A 22,066-nucleotide genomic window follows, 5' to 3' on the forward strand; every position below is an offset into this window, starting at 1 on the left:
ACAGTGTCTTGAAGACAGAGCTAGTCAGTAAGTGTTTGCTGAACTGAAAAAGCATACGGAAGAGAGAGGGAATGTGCATGCCCCCATGTGAAAGGCGGAATGTGGGCTGAATGATGGCCTGGGCTGACAAGTTCCCAGAGGCATGCATTTGGTGCCAGATGTTGTGATCTGCCTCATTCATTTCCTCATATGTTCAGTTATTTAACAGATAGTTACTGAACTCTTACTATATGCAAGCATTGCCTTAGAGTGCTCAAAAGAGAATTAAAAGATTAATAAAAATTGTCCCTGTCCTCAAAGAACTTATAAAATGTGGGAAAATAAAGGAGTTGCCTCCTCCCTTCCGAGTTATTCAGTTCTTCCCTTTCCCCCTCAGCAGCCCATCTCCTGTTTTACATATACATCTACCATTACATTTATCACACTATATTCTGTGATTCCTTTGGTGTCTACTTCCCACATTCAGCTGGCAGTTGTCTTCCCTTGTGTATGTCTAGTACAGAGCCTGAAAGGCAGTAGTTGCTTATTAGTTGATTACCGAGTAAATGAATTACCACGTAGGCGTTTGGAACTGGGACTGGAGCGCAGGGTTGTAGATAGAGATTATATTGAGCCAGTAAGTCATGAGTGAGCACCTGCTAAGTGCCAGGCACTGTACTAGAGGTACAGCGATGATTGATTAGACAATGGTCTCTGACCTTCAGGATGCAGTGACCATTGAGAACAATTGTGTAATAAGTAACAGAGTGTGGGGCGGGCTGTAGCAGTCCAGGCAAGTAATTCTAAGGACTTGGAGTAGAGAAAGGACGTGGGGATGGAAAGAAGGCAGTGAAGTTGAAGAGGTAGAATCAGTAGGACTTGATGTGGCGGGAAGGCTGAGGTTAGGAAGGAAGGCCGGGAGTCGTTCACACAGAGTGGAGGAGGTGGCTGAAGTCTTGCAAGTGGCTGGATTCCCTGAGAAAGGCACACAACACAAGGAGAAGTCATTTGAGGACAGAACCATGGCTAAAGAACAGGAGGATAATTACGTCACAAAATGTGTGTTTACATAAAACATATCTGTGCTATAAAGATTTCCTGTACTGACTTTGCATTCCTGCCCTGATTAAACTAACAGGTTGATTTTCTTTCCTCTTCCCACCTGGGAAGGAGAGACCCCAACATCTATGCAGAAGCTGGTTAGTTTCTCACAGAGGGAATAGCCTTTTAGTTTGAAAGAAAATAATTTTTTTCTGAATGTTTAATGGCAAAATGCTGACCTGAATATCATATCCATAGATAAATAAGACTAAAAGGAACTTTGAGATTAACTGGTTCAGCTCCTTAAATTTTGTTAACAGCTTTATTGAGATATAATTCACGTGCTATACAGTTCACCCATTTAAAGTATGCAGTTCAGTGGTTTTTCATATATCACATAAAATTTGCCATTTTAACCATTTTTAAGTGTGCAATCCAGTGGCATTAAATACATTGACAATGTTGTACAACCATCACCATTATCCATTTCCAAAACGTTTTCATCACCCCAAAGAGAAACTTACCTATTAAGCAATAGCTTCCCAATCCCCTTTTCCTCCAGCCCCTGGTAACCTCTAATCTACTTCCTGTCTCCATGAATTTGCCTATTCCAGGCACCTCATATAAATGGAATCCTATAATGTTTTGTCCTTTTGTTTCTGGCTTATTTCGCTTAGCATAGTGTTTTCATACTTCATCCTGGTTGTAGTATGTATCAGTTACTTCCTTTCTGTGACTGAACAATATTCCATTGTATGGATATGTCAAATTTTAAAAACTCCATTCATTGGTTGATGGATATTTGGGTTGTTTCCACCTTTTGGCTATTGTGAATAATGCTGCTATGAGCATTGGCATGCAAGTATCTGTTCAAGACCCTGCTTTTAGTTCCTTTGGGTGTGTACCCAGGAGTGGAACTGCTAGGTCATATGGTGAGTCTACGTTTAGCCCTTAAATTTTATATTTAAATTTACTCAAGGACCTGCAAAAGGATCACCTCACTTTATAACTTCTTCACCAGGGTCATAGTTCATTTTCTCACAAGGAAATCCTTATGCATGGTTTTGCAGAGTGGTCCACGGACCACCTGCGTTAGAACCGCCAGCAGTGCCTGTTAAAATATACCTGGCTACATCCAACCGCTAAGCTATATCAGAATTTCTCCAGGTGAAGCCAGAAATCTGCATTTGTAACAGGTTCCACTGGCGATTTTTGTGTGCCCCTGTGTGTGAGATCTACTTGAATGGACAGTTCAGTTCAGCAAAGGCAGACTCACCCCACCTTCTATGCCATTGAACTCCACCGCTGATGTCACAGGACCATTCTGAACAGAGACTAGGAATGTATACAGAAGGAATCAGTTGTTCTGAGGTCCTCACTGAAGAGTTTTCCCTCTGCCTTGGGAGTTTGGATTGTTATGAATTAATTTCTAATGAGAAGTTATCTACTCAATGCCTACCATTTCCCTCATCACTGTCCAATCACAGAACAGATATCTGGGGAGAAGAGCCCTTCTCAGCATGCCTTGAACACAAGGTTACAGTCAGGTTTCAGCTGTTTTGTGTTTGGGGGCATATTTTGAACTGTCTCAGAGACAGAGCATCCATGTGGCCATTGTACAATCCATGGCAACAGAGGAACTGAAAATTAAGCTCACTTCAAAGAAGAGTTAGCTTTCTCTGTTTTCAAAGCCAGATAACAGACTATTCTGCTATTGAGAAAAGCTAAGAGAATAGCCCTTAGATTTGAAACTCTTATCCTGAAGTCATTTGAACTCAATGATAACTCGAAAGTCAGAGAGAAAACTAATCAGCCCTTTAGTGAGGAGCTCAGGCCACCTGATTTCTCCTGTAGGACACGCCCAGTGTCAATACAGAATAGCCTTATTACATTACTGGTCTCTCTTTAGCAATAGCACTGTCCACCAAGCCCAGGAGTTTAATGGCAAAAAACGTTGTATCAAGCTGTCTTTGTGTAGCTTGCCAGGTTGACATTCCTGTTTTACTGCTTTCTTTTCTTTGACACACCACCCCCGCCTTATCATGCCACAGAAGCCCCAGGGACCCAGAATGGCCAACCTGTAGATGCCACAGTTGATAGTCATTTAGTGCTGTCAATGCCTAATGGAGGTAAATTTGCAGATGAACAGCTAAAGGTAGCTATTTTCCGAGAGTATTTCCTATTACCCCCAAACAAAGCAAATCAAAGACCAAAACAAAACAAAATGTGCTGGCCTGCCATTTCCCGCGTGTGTTAAGGGGCAGATGGCGTGGCTTTGCGTTTTAACTTTGACATTCCTCAGTACTGTGGGGTGACTGTTTTACTTATCACCCCGGTTACTGGAATAAATTCGTTTCTTATTTTAACCTAACGTTTAGAAGTTGGTAGTTCTTGATGTGTCGTATGGAATTGGGTATTTAAGAAGTTAGTGATTTTATCCCACTGTGTCTCTACTACAGGTTGTAGTGGTATCTTTCATTTATCTTAGAGGGATGCGTCTAGAAATATATGTAAGTAAGGTTTTACAAAATTTTATTTGTGTCTTATAATAGGCCAGATAGATGTTGCTCAATTTTAGTGTTCATACAAGCCACCTGGCCGTCCTTATAAGTGCAGATTTGATTCCCTAGATGTGAGGTGGGCTCCGAGGCTCAGTCATTCCTATCACGCTCCCAGGTGATGCAGGTTCTAGGAACCACGCTGAGCAGGGAGAGTCTAAAGGAGTTAACTATTTAAAGTATCCAAGAGTGAATTCTTGTATATTTGAAGGTCTTCTTGTAAGTCAAATAATCACCCCCTAATTTATCTGTTTCATAAGTTTATATTGTAGTGCATATAAGAACACACTCTAGATAAAAGAATTATGAGGATGTTCCAAGAAAAGAAAGATAATATAATGACTAGAAAGGCAGAGAGAGAATGTGAGTGGCAAAGAAAGACAGGACTCTGAGCTTTGGTTGGTTACTGACAACTTACTTAACTTGGAAAAATTTGAGGTAATAGTATACCATTCATGGATTTCTTATTGAAGTATACCGCTCTTGAAATATTTTTATGCTATAAATAATTATGTGTTCCATATGTACACAAAGGAGAATGTGAGTCTATATGGAAGTTTTTTTCCTTTCTTAAAGTCCTATCTGGTGTTTACAGTTTGGTTTTTATCATATCTAAACTGTTATTTTTCATCTTTAGTTTGTTAGAAAAGGATGCTCTTGGCCACAGGGATTCAGTTTGGCACAGTAACAGTCGTCTGCTTTCTTTCATATGTAAAGATGAGGTGACCTGCCAACTTCCTTCTAGCTGTGTTTCCTTTGGGGTGATGAAGTTTGCATGGATCTGTTCATATCGTTGTTTGCCTGGCCCCCTCAGTACTAATGAATATGTTTACAAATGCTCTAACCGTGGGAGAGTCACGGGACCCTGGCCTTTGTGCCACAGGTACGTTACCCAGATGAGCTGATCACAAACGGCTTCCGTTAAAGTGATGGGTTTGAAAAGATTGCAAAGAGCATCCTTGGTCTTGCAGCCAACATTCTAGTTAACAGCATCAATTTAAGTTTTCCGGTGGATCAGGAGATGGGAAGCCCAGGTGTGAGGGTAGTGATGTGCTGTCTGATCCATTTTCTTTCAGACTTTCGGCCAGTTTGCTACGAGGAGCCACAGCACTGGTGCTCGGTCGCCTACTATGAACTAAACAACCGAGTTGGGGAGACATTCCAGGCTTCCTCCCGAAGCGTGCTTATAGATGGATTCACAGACCCTTCAAATAACAGGAACAGATTCTGTCTTGGACTTCTTTCTAATGTCAACAGAAACTCAACAATAGAAAATACCAGGAGACACATAGGAAAGGGTAAAAACAAATGTGTAATTCCTTTATATATTCTTCTGAACTGAACGTGGAAGTAGGAACAAGCCGTGTATTGGCCACATAACGCAGCGGATGATCCCAGGGCTGGTGCGCTGGGAGACCGTCCTAGGGTTATTGTTGGAAAAAGTGCATGGGCCTTCAGGATCTTATTCGCTCTGCCTCCAAAGTTGGCATGGCATCTTCCGAGGGGTGGCATAGGGCGGGTATTATGGAGACAAACAAGTTGATAAGTATGAAAAACAGGATGAAATTGTTGAATGGAAGTATTATGAGTTATTTTTGAGTTGCCTAAAGATACTAAGTAGGATAACTTCCAAAGAAGAGGATTCTAGCTGGATGATTACTTAGATCTGGTAAAGTTACCTGTGGAGACTTAGAAGCTAGGTAGTTAAAAAGCATTACTTATTTATGTTTGGAAGCTTTTGGTAGGTGATTGGGGTTCTCCTGTCTGGGCTGTGTTCTTACAGCTGAACGGGCCCAGGCCTCAATGGGATCTGGCTGGCAATGCTTTTGGAGGCTCTCTCATCAGTGTGCTCGATGGTAACAATTCCCAGCAGAGTGGGAGGTGTCATGGAGGATCTTTAAATCATTTTCTTTTATATAGAATCACTGCTAGTGCCTGAGTGATCCCTGGTTGTCCACTGTTATGTCAGATTTCTCTGGAATCACAAGTGTCATTTGATCTTTTCTGTCCCCAGACAGCACTTAGACACCTCGGGAAGGTAGCCACAAGCCTTTTTTTTCCATTTCCTGGGGAGATTCATTATTTCACTTGGTGGTCCATTTTAATATTCTTCCTAACATACCTCCTAAATGTCTCCTGTTGTCATAAACCTACAAGCTATTGATTAGAAACAGATTGAATCCATTCTTTGGTGTTGACTCTTAATGGTGACAGTTACTTTATGTTTGTTCATATCCTGTATCTCTCCGTCGTGGCTTTGAAGTAGCTTGCAAGAAACCTTTGCAGTGAAATGATAAATGAAAAATGGAAAATCAGAACCTGGAGGTGAGGGGTGGGGGAGAAGACGAATACAACTCTGTCATCCCTTAGGGTCAGCAGTGGGATTGGGATTGTGGTTCAAGTTTTGCTCTGGTTTTCCTGACTGGGAGGTCAGAAAAGGGAAACTCGGTTTGTGATGTAATCTTCATCCCGAAGGAGGAAACATAGCTGTTCCTCAAAGGAAATAATACTTTCACTTTAACTGACTTCTTAAACAAATTTCTCAGGTGTGGTTTTACTTTCAGATGATTTTTAAAGAATCTTCAGGTGAGATCTAAAGGCAGAACATTAAAACACAGTGTTGTAGAGCTGTTTGCTGACAGGCTTTGCAGACTGGTCTGTGTATTAGACTTCTGCTGTTGCCACTGGATCCAAAGATAGAATTAAAACATTAAGGAGTATTGAATACCTTCTGGGAGCCTTTCTGCAGGTAGTTGTTCGAGGTGCTGCTGATGTGGACATGGAGTCGGTGTTCTGTGTTATTGACTGAGAGCTAATCCACAGGATTAAGAAGCCCTAGGAGCAAGAGCCAGTACTGATGGCCTGTACAAAAACCAGAAAGCGTCAAGTGCTCACCTGGATAGAAGGCACTCCAGTCTCAGGTGGTCCCCAGCCAAAGTCACAGTTTTCTCAGAAGACTGCTTTGGAACTGCTTTAATGTGAAACGTTTTTGTAAAGCCAGGCCACAAAACATGGCAGAAGAAAAATGTTGGCTTGGAATATTTTTAAAGCAAGAGCTGTGAGTCTTCTCTGAGGTTGGGGACTGTTTCTCAGGTGCTGCCCTGGATCGTCTGGTTCCCAGCAGTGGGGCTTCCTGGCGCTCCAGCCTGACTCAGTTTGCAGCAAAATACCCTCCTAGATTAGTGAATAAGTTAGCTTGTTCCATGGAGTTAATTAATAGAGACATTTAGATTTTAGAGATGTGCATTCATCTCATAAATATTTATTGAGCACCTACTTTTAGCCAGACTGTTCTGCTCCTAGGGATGCAGCAACGGGAAACAGTACAAACAAAAAAGCCATCAGGAAAAAAATCCTGCCTTCATGGACTATATGCTACTAAAGACAGACAGACAAGAAATGATATATATATGTTAAATGATATGTGTCTAGAGAAAAACAAAGGAAGGGAAGAGAGTAGGGTGGTGCCATGTTATAATTTAGAACAGGGAAGCCTGGGAAGGCCTTCCTAAGAGGTGACATTGGAGCAGAGAGCTAACGAGGGAATCAGCTGTGTGGGTGTCTGGGAGGAAAGCTTTCTAAGCAAAGGGAGAAGTAGGTGCAAAGGCCCTGAAGCCTGCTTGGTATACTGTGAAGAACAGCATGGAAGCCAGTGTGAGTGGAACAGAATGAGCAAAGGGGTAAAGAAGTCTTGCAAGAGGAGGGGACAGGACCAGGTCGCCGGGGGCTTGGAGTCCTTCAGCATGTTTTAGCTTTGACTCTGTGAAATAGTAAGATGGAGTTAAGATGAGTTTACATGATCTGTTTTCACTTTAAAAGGATCCCCTCGCTGTTATATTCAGATTAGACTGTAGGGGGCAAGGGAGGACGGTAGCTACAAAGAAATAATTCTTTTTATTATAGTCAGTGATGAGCCATTTCTCCCCTCAGCAGTTATCAGTTAGCTTTGAGGCCAGTTCTGGTTTGAGTTCCTTGCCACTAAAGCTAGCTAAGATGGCTGGTCCTCTTGAGAGCCGTTTGTGCGGCCGCCCTGTGAGCAGTGCAGGTGCTTTGAGTTGTGTTTTCTCCAGAGGGGATGGCTTGTGCTGACTCACCTGTGCTCTCACCCTGCTTTGCATCCAGTGGGACACACTGTGCGGCGCCAGGCTTGGTACAAAGCATCAATTTGCAGCCTCGCAACAATCAACTGCTGTAAAGGGAATTGAACCTTTTCCTTTGACCTCACTAGCTAAACAAAGTGCTTTAAATAGCCCTTGGCAAGTTAGCTCTGGCATACCAGGGGCAATAGGTTAAGTATCAGAGGCCATACCTCGAAGAACCTGGAACGCTGCATTCTAATGTAAAGTCTATCCATAGTCTTCCTTGAAAACTGGGAAACCACTTGAACTCTTTTAAATGACTGACAGCTACCCCCATTGATGACCTAATCCGTGTCAGGCACCCTGGCACGCACTTACCCATGTTGATTTTATAGTACCCTACACGCAAGGTTTTCTTAGGCCCATTTTGCAGATGAGACAGCTGCAGCTTAGAGAGTTCAGTAGCTCACCCACGGTCACACAAGGGATGCCAGGCATTTGCGCCCATGACTGTCTCAGGCCGGCTGCTCCCCTCAACTGGAGGGGAGGGACCCCCCTGCCTTTTTATCTTTGACCCTTCTTAGTGCCTTGTTTGTAGAACTGAATCTTTCGATGTGGGATGAAAATACCTATCATACGCTGCAGCAGTGATGTCATCATCAACTTGGAGATGTTGAAATAATTCCCTACTAATACTCAAATGATGGGCCCAAACCTTGCTTGTTCACCATATTATCCAGAGAGACTTAAAGTCTTCAAGTACAGATTTGGGGGACCAACCCTGCTACCAGGCCAGAGGCAGCTTTATGTGAATTAGGAGCCCCTTTCTCAAGAGAAGTTACTGCCATCTGCTGGAGAAGTCTTGTAATAATTATGAGGCAACCTGGAGCTGTGCAGTGCACAACTGCAGGCACGGTCCTGTGGAGGGCCCACGTGCATCCTCTGAACCAAAGGCCTGGTGTAGATCTGGAAATCTTTACTTTTATGTTATTATTTTTTGATCATCCATTAAAACATTTTTTATTTTGGAAAGTTTTGAACACACAAAAGTAGAGAGAGTGGTGTAATGAATCTTCATATTAACATGTCCACCTTCAGTAATGAGTCACACCCTGTGCCATTCTTTTCCTCCATCCCTCTACAATATTTTTGCGAGAGTATTTTAAAGCAAATCTGACTTCACATCCTTTCTCCCATATATTTGAGTGTATACCAACTATGCAAGGAATTTCTGAAACTGCCGTTACTATACTCAGATATATGCACTTTCTTAAAGCTCCAGCTGATCCTGATAATCAGCCAGCTTTTAAGATAACTGTTCAGAAGAGAGGACAACAGTGGCCAGGAGAAGATCGATTACAAGCTCCAGGGAAGGTGTTGAGCTTGTGCTCAGAAGTTGAGTAAGGCATCAGAGGTCTCTGAGCAGGGCGGTGGGGTAATGAGATCTGCTTTCTGTGGCGGTATCTTCCCTCCCTCCCAGTCAAGAGGGGACCCATGCACATTCCTTCCACTTTGGGACACTGACTTTCTCTTCTGACTATTAGATTCCAGAGCATTGGAACCCTCTCACCAGCCTAACTCACCCATCCTTCTCCCAATCTTTCCTCCGTCATTTCTCTGTCACTCAAGACTACAGAAGAGGACTCAAAGGGAGCACACTTACAGTCTGACTCAGCAGACCCAAGTCAAACCCAAAGTGTCTCTGGTCCTAATTAACCGCAACACAGGACTCCAGACTCCCTAATCTCATAAAAGGTGGCTGCAACCACACACAAGTGGAAAGCTCAGATAAAGAAAGACGCCACCGTAGAAGAAATGTAGTCCAAGATGTGGGTTGAACTTGCTGGAGGACCACATTGCCTGGGTTCTCTTTGTCGTTTCAGGAAGCACTTTCTTTGGGCGTTTGTCCTTCTTGCTCACTGGTCTCTTTGGCGATTTTGAATCTAGTACATGTGGTTTATAGCCACTATTCTGGCCTATCAAATGGATGCAAATAAAATCATTTGCCTACTTGACTCTTCTTTAGGTGCTGCTGTCTCGAGCTAAAACTGAGGCTCCTTCAGCTTGGGGTTGAGCTCCATCCTTGTCCTCTTGTTCAGAGCCGGCTTGGGCCTCCAGGTGGTCTTCCTGTTGGCTCTGCTCCCTCTTCTCACTCAGGATGCTAAACCACTGCCCGCCTGCCCAGGCTCTTCTCTGCTTTCCTTACTCTGCCAACATGTCTGTGGTTGCGGATAAGACTTTAACAGGATTGAAAATCATCCCCTAAATAAAGACCAGGGTCACATAACAAAAATCTTATCTATTCTACTTAATGGGTTCTGGGAGGATTATATATTTGAAGGTCATTCAATTCAAACACATACTGAACGCTTAGCAGCCCCACTCTCTGCTCTCTTTTTAAACTCTCGTTTAAAAAAAGCCACCCCAGGGCCGGGCCTTCTCCCCGAAAGGTCACAGGGGTCGTTAGAGAAAGGCTGCTCTGATTTGCCCCTGCCTCACCTCCAGCAAGTCAGCCCAGCCAAGTAACTGTGTCCCAGCCGATTAGCACTGTCTTTCTGCCTACTGCTCACTGCCTGCGAGGCCGTTCAGGGAGAGTGAATAGTGGAGATGAGAAAGAAAGGGAGAGGAAGGCTGAGGAGAGGGGAGCCAGTCTGATCTGGGTGGTGAGAGGGGACCTTGGCCTGAATATCCAGAGCTGTGCTTTATCTTTGTGACTCTGGATCCGTTTCCTCAGAGTGACGTGGTTGGAATACGTCCTACTGAACAACGTTCTTTTCGAAAATTGTATTAAGGGAAGGGAGATTGGAAAAGGAAACAATAATTCTGGCGGGTGGTAGTCCCATTAAGTGCCGAATGGCCTCAAGTGCCCCTTAGAACCTGACGGAGAAGCTGAGCAGCTCTCTCGTCATGTCTCCTAAACGCAGTTATGCGAACCGGGCCTGAGAACCCCTGCAGGTCTGTAAGTTCTATTATTTAAAAGTTTTGTATTTTCATTTTGAGGAGATCCGAAATATATCACTGTAAGTATATCAGGCTCATTTCTACAAACACCATGTCACTGCATGGTGACTGTTTCAACCCTATTGACATCTAGTGCTGGCGAATTTTGTTTCTGCTAAAAGGTTGGAGAAAAATTGGTCTGGTGTTTAATATTTGCTAGACTAGAACTTGTTTATTTTATCTAACCCCAGTCCCTTGCTATAAATTTATGCTTAATCTAAAACCCAGACGTTTAGAAGGAAAGAATCAAGTAAAATTTAATTTGAAATAAAAATTAGTGTGAGCAGCAGCGTGCTCAGGATGTTTTCTGCCTTTTGACTGCAAGAACGTGAGCTAAGAGAACATGAGCCACATTGTGACTGGGAGTCTTTATATCCTAAACTGTGGCAAGAATTTCGTTGTTCATAAGTAAAAAATAGGCATTATTTCTGTGATCTGTAATAGCAAGTGATAAGCTTTAAAATGAAATAGGTCTCTTTAAGGATTTATTAAGAGAAATGGATTTCTAATTGTTGGTAAAATAAAATTTAAACTTCATTTCTTGTTCCCTCTGAAATGGGTGTAGTAGATGCACTTAAGTAAGATTTTCCGTGATATTCTTTGTGCCCAATTTTTTTTTTTTTTATTTATCTATGGACCCAAAGGACTCTGTGATGTTCTGCATTGTGTATTTATTTTGCATCTGCTGTTATGGGCTCTGCCTTTTAGAATGCATCAGCGTGAGATCGAGAGTGATGGGGGTGGTATGTGAGAGCCTGCTTATTTGGTCTCGGCAATGATTGTAAACATGGGTTGCCGTCTGCTTTTGAATGGGTTTATGGAAAAAACACAGATTATCATTAAAGCCAGTGGGTACTTTGGTCACACATTTTACTAATCTGTAATCGGTGATATCAGAATGAACCTCACAGGAGACAGTCCCATCTCTAGAGGTGACAGAGGTCAGTGAGAAGGGAGCGGTGTTTCACCTGAAGTAAATACGGTGCTGGTGTTTGAAGGCTGTGTTTTTGCCCGTAGGCGTGCATTTGTACTACGTCGGGGGAGAGGTCTACGCCGAGTGCGTGAGTGACAGCAGCATCTTTGTACAGAGCCGGAACTGCAACTATCAGCACGGCTTCCACCCAGCCACTGTCTGCAAGATCCCCAGTGGCTGCAGCCTCAAGATCTTCAACAACCAGCTCTTTGCCCAGTTGCTGGCTCAGTCAGTCCACCATGGCTTTGAAGTCGTCTATGAGCTCACCAAGATGTGCACTATCCGGATGAGTTTTGTTAAGGTAAGGAGTGCTTGCTGCCAGATTACAAGATGGAAAGTGAAAAACAAAACAAAACCAAAAGCGCTCTTTGGTTGATATGGTAGTTATACAGCCAGTTCGAGTAGACAGCCTTTTTTTGGAACTGTATTTAATTGTTTTTAGGAAGAGCTCCTCTATGAGTATGACCTCTCTTTTTAAGCAATTATAAGAAGATTCTTAAGCATATTACTTTTGGAGGAAAAACAAGGTAAGGTAGTTATCTGATTTTTTTAAAGGCAAAAGATAAAGTGACAATAATTTTATAGAACTTAATGCTACAGAGATTTTTCCATCCCTCAAATTGCTGGGTACTATTGTCACTCAGTAAATGATGATGAATGTACCTGAATTAAATAAGACGTTCTCCGTACTCTTAGAAAGCATACAGGCAAACAGAGGAGATAATATTTATAAATAAGCTACAAAATAGACAGTACTGGCTCTAATTCAAGATAGTGTAAATTAAGTGCTGTATAAAGGCATGAACAAATTGGGATAGAAACATTAAGCTGAGTATGATTAATTCTGAGATAGCAGTAGATATTCCATTTATGAATATTTGATGAATTTCTCAAATTAGATCTTATTAAGGTTGATGTGAAGGTTGGAGAACCAACAAGTTATTTAGTGGGAAGGAAAAATAACTGGATTTTCACATTAAAGCTAAAGCCCTCTCTTTCACCATCTGCTGTTTCAGCTCTTGCAAAGCACTTACAAATAATTCTAATATTTCAGAATCTGAGCTTCTTTATCAAACTATTTGGGTACACATGACACCGTTTCTGCATTGTCACATATCCATCCAAGGAATCAGTATGGCTTGTACTAGGTTTTTTTCAAAGTGAATTTTGTTAATCCTTTAAAGTTATCATAAAAAATAATTGGCCTGTGTTCTATACTCAAATTATACTTTACTGTATTTGTAATTCTAGTGATTATTTTAAAAATAAGAATCAAGACTATAGTTTCCAATTTAAAAAATGGCTTCTTGAAACCATTTCTATTTCATGATGGCAAAGCAGTTTTATTCAAATTTACTGTTAAGTTTTAAAAGCATTTTTACATTGTAAAGCAATTAACAAATGCTTAGAAATCTTTTCAAACGTTCTGATGCTTTAGAGCCAGCAGAGGGCATTAAATTGCCATTAGTGAACAATCATTTGAATCATATGGTTATTCTTTCCAGGTCTCTGTTTTTAAAATTAGGATGAAATGCCAATACCCCAGAGGTAATTATTTCACTGTAACATAAGCTTACAAAGAAATCTGATTTTCCCAGGATCAACTAGATGTAGTTCTCAGATATGCAACATTTAAATTCATAAAGCTACACAATTCACAGAAAACAAACTGTTACTAATAGTACAGGAACTTTTAAAGAAAATAAATCCTTAGCAGATATAACTATAGATGATCAGTTTAAAAGAGATTTAGAAGTTCTCATCACAAGAAAAAAAACTGTAACCCAGTGAGGTGATGGATGTTAACTGAACTTACTGTGGTGGTGATTTTGCAGTATACACATATATCAAATCATTATGTTGTACAGTACACCTAAAAGCAATGCAATTCATGTGTCAATTATATCTCAGTAAAACTGGAAAAAAATACAGTACAAATAAAAAGAATATAAAATATCTCAATTTCATATTGATTACATATTGATATAATATTTTGGGTATATTGGGTTAAATAAAACATTATTAGAATTTTAAAAAATTATGGATGACTAAACACTGGTGACTTCTACTGGGGGGTGATAGCCCAGATCATCTTTAAGGTCTCTTTCTGCTCTGATTTTTACTGGTTCTAGGACTCTTTCAGTCAGTCAACAAATAGTTATTGAGTGCCTACCATGTGCCAGGCACCATTCTAGGTGTTGGGACACATCAATGATGACTCAAAGATCTCTGCCCTCACGGCATCAATATTCTAGTAGGGAGAGATGGACAATAAACATCAGCTATGATAAAGAAGTTGAGTGGACAGAGAATGTAGAGCAGGGCGTGGAGAATTGGAGTGCTGGGGTAGAGGGAGGTTGCAAGTTTTAAAAGGTGATCAGTGTAGGCCTCATTGAAAAGGTGACACATCAGCGAAGACTTGAAGAAGACATCGAGTTAGTCATAAACGTGTCTGGAGAAGAGCAATAGATGCAGAGGGAAGGGTAAGCCTCACGGCAAGAGCATGCCTGGGAATTTGGAGGAGTGAGGAGGCCAGTGTGACTGGGGCGTGATGAGTGAGCCGGAGGTGAGGGTGATTGGAGCAGTAGCAGGGAACCAGATCCCAGTGCTCTGTAAGCCACTGCCGGGATTTTGGCTTTTCCTGTAGAGAGATGGGACGCCATCGTGGGGGTTTGAGCAGAGGATTTTCATGAACTGACTTAACGTTGTTAAAGGATCACTCTGGCTGCTGTGTGGAGAACAGGTATGCTACAGACAGGGGTGGAAGTTGGGAGACCAGTCAGGAAGCTGTGGCAATATTCAGATGAGAGATGAGGGTTGCTCCCACGAGGAGAGTTCCAGTAGAAGTTGTGAGAAGGAGAAGGATTCTGAATTGTGAAGGTGGATTTGATGCAGGATATGATAAAAAGAGAGGAGTTAGGTGACGTTGCCTTCAGCCGAGATGGAGATGATACAGGTAGATCAGGTTTAGATACAAGATTAAGAGTTCAGTTTGAGGGAAAATAACTTTGAGATGTCTAGTCACACATCCAAGTGGGGATGCCGAGTAGGCAGTTAGATGTGCCGGTCTGGATTTGGGGAGAGAGGGCTGTTGGGGATGTAAATTTAGGAATTGTCACTACAGGGACAGTTTTTAACTCCATGAGCCTGGATGAGATCACCAACAGTTTGAGTTTAAACAGAGAAGATAAGGGGTTCTAGGATGGAGCCCTGGGACATTTCAGCATTAAAAGATGGGGAAGAAGAGAGAACCAGCAAAGAAAACCGAGAAAGAGCAACTAGCGAAGTAGTAGTAAGAGCAAGAGAGGAGGGTGCTTTGTAGGTCATTGAGGAGGAGGGTGAACTGACTCAGATGCTGCCCGAGCGGCACGAAGACTGAGGGTGCTGTTCATTCTAGCGATTTAAAGGGCTTTTTTGATCTTGTTGAAGGCTAGGGTGAAATGCTACTTAGATTGGATTTAAGACAGAATGGAAGGAGAGGAATTGAGACAGCCAGACTGGGCAATTTTTTTTAGGATTTTTGCTAGAAAGGGGATCAAAAACATAGGGCAGTAACTGGTGGAGGTGGCAGGGCCAAGAGAAGTATTTTGAAGATGGGAAATATTTGAGTATGTTTGTATATTGATAAGGACAATCCAGGATAAAGCAAAAGATTGTAGGAGACAGTGGAGAGTTTGCTGGAACAAAGGCCCTGGGAAGGCGAGTGAGTCTTAATGCACAACGGGACGGACTGGCTTATGTGGAAACACAGAGAATTAATCTCTGGAAAGAGGTAGAAAGGCCGAGTCTGTGGGTGCAGGTGCTGTGGAAATTCTCTTCTGATGGCTTCATTTCTCTCACTAAAGTAACAAAGAAGATCATCTGTTGCAAGCAGGCTGTGGAGTAGGTGTTTGAGGTTTTAGGGGAGAGGAGTAGGAGTGAAGTCATTTGGGGCATGCAGCAGGGATCGGGGGTTGGGAGAACGAAGGGACTCGGGGAGTGTGGTACAATTGCCGGGGGGCATCAGAGGTCCTCTTGAGGTTCATGGTCATCACTGTAAAGTGTGAGGAGGCAGCATGGTTGTGTTGAAATCCAATTTTTAAAAAACTCTACAGAGAATCACTGTTGCCAGTAACAAAACTAATTTGCTTGACTGTGAGCCCTCTTTTTTTATTTTCCCCCAAGGCAGATTACCCCTGAGCTAACCACTGCTAGTCCTCCTCTTTTTGCTGAGGAAGCCTGGCCCTGAGCTGACATCCGTGCCCATCTTCCTCTACTTTATACGTGGGACGCCTACCACAGTATAGCGTGCCAAGCGGTGCTGTGTCCACACCCGGGGTCCGAACCGGCAAACCCTGGGCCGCTGAGAAGCGGAACATGTGCACTTAACCTCTGCACCACGGGCCGGCCCCTGAGCCCTCTTTTAAAAATAACTTTTCATTGATGTGTAACATATAGAGAAAAATACACCAATTAATTAATTAATTAATATTTATACTCTCTCTCCTGTGAATGGTAATAAATAAGGAATGGCCAGACATGAACCAGAGAGAGAGAGAGAGAGAGATAGGAGAAACAAGCTTTGTTAGTCAACCCTGAATAATCAAGAGCACCCTCCAGTTCTCTCTTTACCACGTTCAAAGCCAGTCACAGGTCTGTAGAGAGTAATCATTTTGTGCAAAACATTGTCTTCAGCATGAAGGGGGTGAACATAAGGTCAAGTTTCTTCCCTTGTGGAAGGGAAAATGACATGCCAGTGTTTGCAGCATGACTAGAGCCCAGGCCATCTCTAGGGCTGTGTATTTGGTTGTGAACCCAGAGGGCAGGGCTTGATTAGGCTGTCTGGTTGGTGTAAAAGCTGGCCTGTGCTTACAGGAAGGTAGAGGCCACGCTCTCTCCCCCAGGTCTCTGGAGCTGCGCTGGGGCGTGGGCTCCGAGTCCACTGAGCTCTGTCTCATGCCTCTCGAAGCCGACTGTAAAGTCTGGCACAGTCACTCTTGGCTTCCACTCTTCCTTTCAGGGTTGGGGAGCCGAGTATCATCGCCAGGATGTCACGAGCACCCCCTGCTGGATTGAGATTCATCTTCACGGACCGCTGCAGTGGTTGGACAAAGTTCTGACTCAAATGGGCTCTCCACATAACCCGATTTCTTCAGTGTCGTAACAGTCAGGTCTCAGTCTACATTTCTATAGAATAGATGCTATTGCAGGCAGTGGCTTATATCATTTCAGATTTGCAACTAATTGAAGTTTTAAGTACACGTGTAAATACATATAATATATACTATTCATATTTTTTATCACCATTTGTTTTGTGCTTTCTGGTTAACCTGATAGCCAGTGCAATGTGATTAGAAAAGCAGGTTTTTTTGTCCCTCGGCTATAAAAAGCAGCTTCTTTTGTGGGAGGAAACAAACAAAAGGCAACTGTATCAATAGTATTTGAAGGGCGTTGGCAGAATAAAAGGCAGCTTTAGTCAGCCATGTCATTGTATGGCATGTTGTGTGGCCACCAGAAAAATATTAAAACTGTTTATACGGCAAAAGTCAGGTACTAGCAGCACTAGAGCAAGTAACACTTTGAGACAAAACAAAGCAATCAAACCCATGTGATTTAAGTGATCTCACTTTTAGTGCTATTCGCAAGGAAAAAACCCAAGCTTATACAATCAATTATGTAAGATCGGACACATAAATTTTATTTTATTTCTGAAGTTGAAATACCTATAGCTGGACTATTGTGCTGATATTAAGGGTACATTTTAAACAAATTTTAACTGTGATTAGAAAAGAAAAAACTGTGAAGCTGAGAGTCCTGTTGCCTCATAATCTACTACTGTAAAGAAAAAAAAATGAATCTAATATGGCAAAAAAAACATGAAAATAGCATGAACTGAGCTATATCCCCAAATTGCAAGGTAAGACCAGAACATAGTCCGAGAATCAACCAGGGAGACTCCTGTTTTCCACATAGGAAATCAGGTTCCTGTTTCCTGGTTATTCGTGTCGGGCAGTCCGTCAGATGTCCACGTCTGCATGGTGAGCTGTGAGGCCATGTGTGGTCCTGTGTGGAGAAGCAGCAGGTAGAATAAGAGAGTTGGACAAAAGCATCCTCTGTGTTTACTTATGCCTTCCCACATTCCCACAGTAAAAGTCTCTAGGTGAGGGCCCTCCTTTTGTCATATTTCCTTGCCTGTTAGAAATTTTAACTATTTACAGATTACTAAAACAATGGTGAAGCCTTTGAGAAAATCCCATTACTGGGGTCAAATTTATAAGTTATTTAACTCAGTGTCTCTGTTGATTAAATTATCTACTGGTCAAATCTAGTAGTCTCTTATAAAGCTAAAGTCTCATGCTTGGAAATAACTTCCCAGGTAAAATGATAATAGTTTCATAATTCCTGTAATTTCTGGGGAACAGTGGTACTGAATGACAGGACACTTAAAAAAATACACAATATTAAAAACCTATTCTTATTTACCCTTGGGTGATAAAGAGAGGAAAATTCCCCAAATTTCTAGGTACTTTCATATATATAATTTCCACCCACTAAACACTGCATTGCTTGGAAAAATATTTCACACCCTCTTAAAAATGTATAATTTAAGAAGGTAATTATGCTTGTAACAGACGGTACTTCAGTAATCCAAGAGGTTTCTTCATTTATACATTCTGTCTCAACTCTTTCTAGCATTAGTGCACACGGTAGTTGTTTCTCATTAAATTGTATTCAAGGTAGAAATGATCATGTGACAAAGATATATGAGTGAGCTACTACTGTCACTGCTTGTAATGACTAGTATTATCTAATAGGAACTTTCATATATACAATAGAAAATAAATATTACATTTTACATTAAAACTAGGTGGCCCATTTAGTGTTAAGAAAACCCCGTAGTTTCTTGGTTCATCAACTATGTATTGTGTACCTGTATGTGCAGGTACCATGTTAAGTACTGTGGAATCAAGTATAAACAAGAGACAGTCCCTCTGGGGCTGAGAGTCTAATAGTAAATCTGTTTGTATGGACATCTTCATGTTTCAGAACTTGTAAAACAAAACACAACACACAGTTTTTGTTTTGCTTGAAAGAAAATGTGATTGATATCTTAATTATCTCTATTTCAAAACTCATTTCCCTTCTCTTCTGAGCAATCAGGTAATGGATGAAGATGTCTTTGGATAAATGCCACTTTTCTTCTATGTCTCAAAGTTGGTTTTTTTCTCCCCTTGCTTCCCTGTTTTCCAATAATTCTCCATCTCCCTTTTTCTTGGGAAAGGCATTAATATGGTGAGTCTTCCTCATATGAGTATCATTCCATGAGAGAGTAGCAAGTACACATGGTTTCTGCTTCAGAGACCAAACCTGGCTTTCTTTTCTTTTCGTTTTTTTTTTTTTTGCTGGGAAAGATTCACCCTGAGCTAACATCTGTTGCCAGTCTTCCACTCTCTCTTTTTTTTGTTCTCTTCCCCAAAGCCCCAGTACATGGTTATATATTCTCATTGTAAGTCCTTCTGGTTCTTCTGTGTGAGCTGCTGCCACAGCATGGCTGCTGACAGATGAGTGGTATGGTTCTGCGTCCAGGAGGCGAACCCGGGCCACTGAAGCAGAGGGCGCCGAACTTTAACTGCTGGGCCATCAGGGATCGCTCCAAACATGGCTTTCTTGATCAAACTCACCCTCTGGTGATCTTATACCTTTACAGAATTAATCAGAACTGGTTGCTTACACATGACATTAAAAAAACCAAATCTTGAATTTTCATGCAGCTTTGGGAAACCAGGACAAAATTATTCCAGTGAACCTGAATTATTTCTTCAAAAATAAATGATTAAAGTGGTACATATGCATCATCACCAGTCATGTCTCACCAAAAGCCGTCATTAGGATATATGTGAAATTCAGAGAATTTAGAATTGATGAGAAATTAACCCTTCAGTCTTTGTAACATAGTCACATTTTAATCAGCCTTTTTTTATTTTTGCTGGCAAGAATTGTCCAATGTTGTACTGCAGTATTTGATTTCAGACTTCTAAATGTGCTCATTTAGCATTCATTCCTTGAGGTAGACAATCTGAAAAATGTAATAGCATTTTTTTTACAGCAAAGTGGACATACTAAGCCATTAAATGCATCAGCAATGCCAAACATGTCTAAGGTTGCCATGGACAAGGGTTGTGCAATAGAGAATAATAACATTTGGCCTGCTCACAAGACCCAGAACACTTAGCCTGTTGTTCAAGCCTGTTTTCTGGTTTTTTTCCTGTTAAAAAATGGAGATGTGAAAAGTTTGTTTTACTTAGACGGTATTTTAATATCTGCCAGTGCTTTGGAACTATAAAGATGTCACTGTTCAACACATTCACTTTATGTTGTGTTATGTTTTTTTTTTTTTTACACTCAGTATAAATCAGGAAACGGGCAACAACCTAGCATTTAGAATCCCTTTTCATTGTCTTCCAAGGAACTGAATACCCCCATGACAACAGCAAAAGCATTTTACACAGATCGCTTGCTAGGCTTTAAGCGCCTGCTTAACTTTGAATGTGTCCTGAATATTTGGTATATGTATTCAGTAAATAAAGCAAAATGTAACATGCATTCCAAATTTTGTCTTTTCCTGTTATGATTTAACAGCTGAACTGTATGACAAGATTAGGTGATGCTAGCATATGTTAAGGATAAGTTCAAATTAATGTCAAACAAACCAACAAAAAAAGAAACCATTTCTTTTTAAGTAATGCTTTTGATTATAATATCTTGGCTTCAGCCATCCTTCAGATGCACACCTATACTGTTATCTGATTGTTTATAATAAAGAATACTGTACCTATATGTCTTTTGGCTTATTTTTCCCTACGCACCTCATAGAAGGATTCACTGCATATGAGTCTTAAGATGATCTTAAACCATCCTATTTTGAAAATGTGATGTTCTTAAAAACCAACATGATATGCATAGAGGCTTTTTTTTCTGAACGGTAGGAAATATTAAGTGATATTGCAGTATATAGGAAAGAACGAACCATTTTATTATTGTAAACATCTGTATGTTGTTGTATATTACCTATCAAAAAGGTGCTAACGAAGGCTGGTGAAGAAAAACTAAGATGAAATCCAGGAGGAATATGAACATCTCTGAAAATGTAAATTCTCAGTTCCCTCCATTAAAGTTTCTTCCCAGTCTTAAAATGGAGGGAGAAAAATATGCAAATATTTCAAGAAAATTTAGCCTTCCTATTACCTTGATCCAGGTTTTCCTTTTTAATGTTTTTTGGAAATGGAAACCTTTATTCAAAAGAAATATTTTGTGGAATTCCAAAATATAAGCAAATGAAAGACAATCTATTTGAATTATAGGTGGGCATCATGAAACCTCCAGTTTAAGCTGTGAGTTTTTGGCGAGCGGTGATTGTGTCTTGTTTGTTCTTGCCCCCCCCATGGTTCACCACCCTGTTCTTGCATCTAATATCTGGTATTGGCATTTCAAACACTAACTAGTACAGATTTTTTAATATATCACAGTATGGGCATAAAATATTGTCTTTAAACATTAGCCCATATTAGAGAAGGAATATTTTCATCAGCCCAGAAACTTCCACATATTCATTTATCAGATGGTTCTCATGCATCAGCTACCTTCAGGCAGTCACTGTAGATCGAATGCCAACACAGTTCCTGCCTTTAAGGGGTTACCAGGTTGTAGTGGAAGAGGAACAAGTAAACCAATAAAGATCAGTGGCTATCAGTTATGACAGGCTGCGGGGGACCAAGCAGTGACATCTCCATCAGGCCCTGGGTGGGTTCCTGGGGAGGCTTCTGGGCTGGTCCCACTTGCCTTCCTTCCCGTCAGTTCCCTTAGCAAGTCATCCCAGACATTCCTAAGCCAGGTCAGGTGCCTGTTTTCTGTGCTCCCGTCATAATTTGGGGTTATCAATGGTCAGTTTTCAGTTCCTGCATCACATTGTTTATTTGTCTCTACCAGGCTGGGAGCTCTTTAAGGGCAAGGATTGTATCTATTCATGTCCAGCATTTTCCAGCTATTGTTTAAAAAGACATTTGGGGTTTACATCGAAAAGGCAGAAATGCTATTTGTTTCCAATTCTCCTTTTTAAAAATCAGCGAGTATTTAATTTCTCCCCTTCTAAATAAAAATAATGGCAAGCCTCTAAGTGCCTGTCCAGTGACCATGCTGCAGCTGGTGGGGATGAGGGAAGGATGCTCATGGTTTAGTTTGGAAATAGATATTCAGCTGCACAGCAGTAGCAAAGAAAGGTAACTTTGACAGTTAAGCAGTTAAAATTGCTTTTAGTCTAAGCACTTAATTTATTTCCAAAATGTGAATTTGAGTAGAGATAAGAAGCACAAGGAATTCTGGTGTTGCAGCACCAAGTTAACAAGGAGGATGAAAAAGACGCCAATTCTGAAAGTTTCTCTCTGCGTGATCGTTGATGG

The 22,066-nt window shown here is 41.3% G+C and overlaps 1 protein-coding gene across 6 annotated transcripts in view; it reads left to right on the top strand.

Moving 5' to 3' along the window:
- The window catches only part of SMAD9 (SMAD family member 9), a 76,130-nt gene extending 57,042 nt beyond the window's left edge, over positions 1-19,088 (top strand). For 5 of the 6 annotated variants that reach the window (XM_046665073.1, XM_046665072.1, XM_046665070.1 and 2 more), the window contains 3 exons: positions 4,655-4,876; positions 11,675-11,931; positions 16,630-19,088. In XM_046665073.1, coding sequence (XP_046521029.1) covers positions 4,655-4,876; positions 11,675-11,931; positions 16,630-16,773 — 623 coding nt within the window. In that variant the 3' untranslated portion in view covers positions 16,774-19,088. The remainder of the gene's footprint in view (positions 1-4,654; positions 4,877-11,674; positions 11,932-16,629) is intronic. The other variant, XM_046665075.1, reaches the window with a different exon arrangement.
- The last annotated feature ends 2,978 nt before the right edge of the window (positions 19,089-22,066 follow it).

Source organism: Equus quagga, chromosome 6 (assembly GCF_021613505.1).
Source record: "Equus quagga isolate Etosha38 chromosome 6, UCLA_HA_Equagga_1.0, whole genome shotgun sequence".
Taxonomy (NCBI): domain Eukaryota; kingdom Metazoa; phylum Chordata; class Mammalia; order Perissodactyla; family Equidae; genus Equus; species Equus quagga.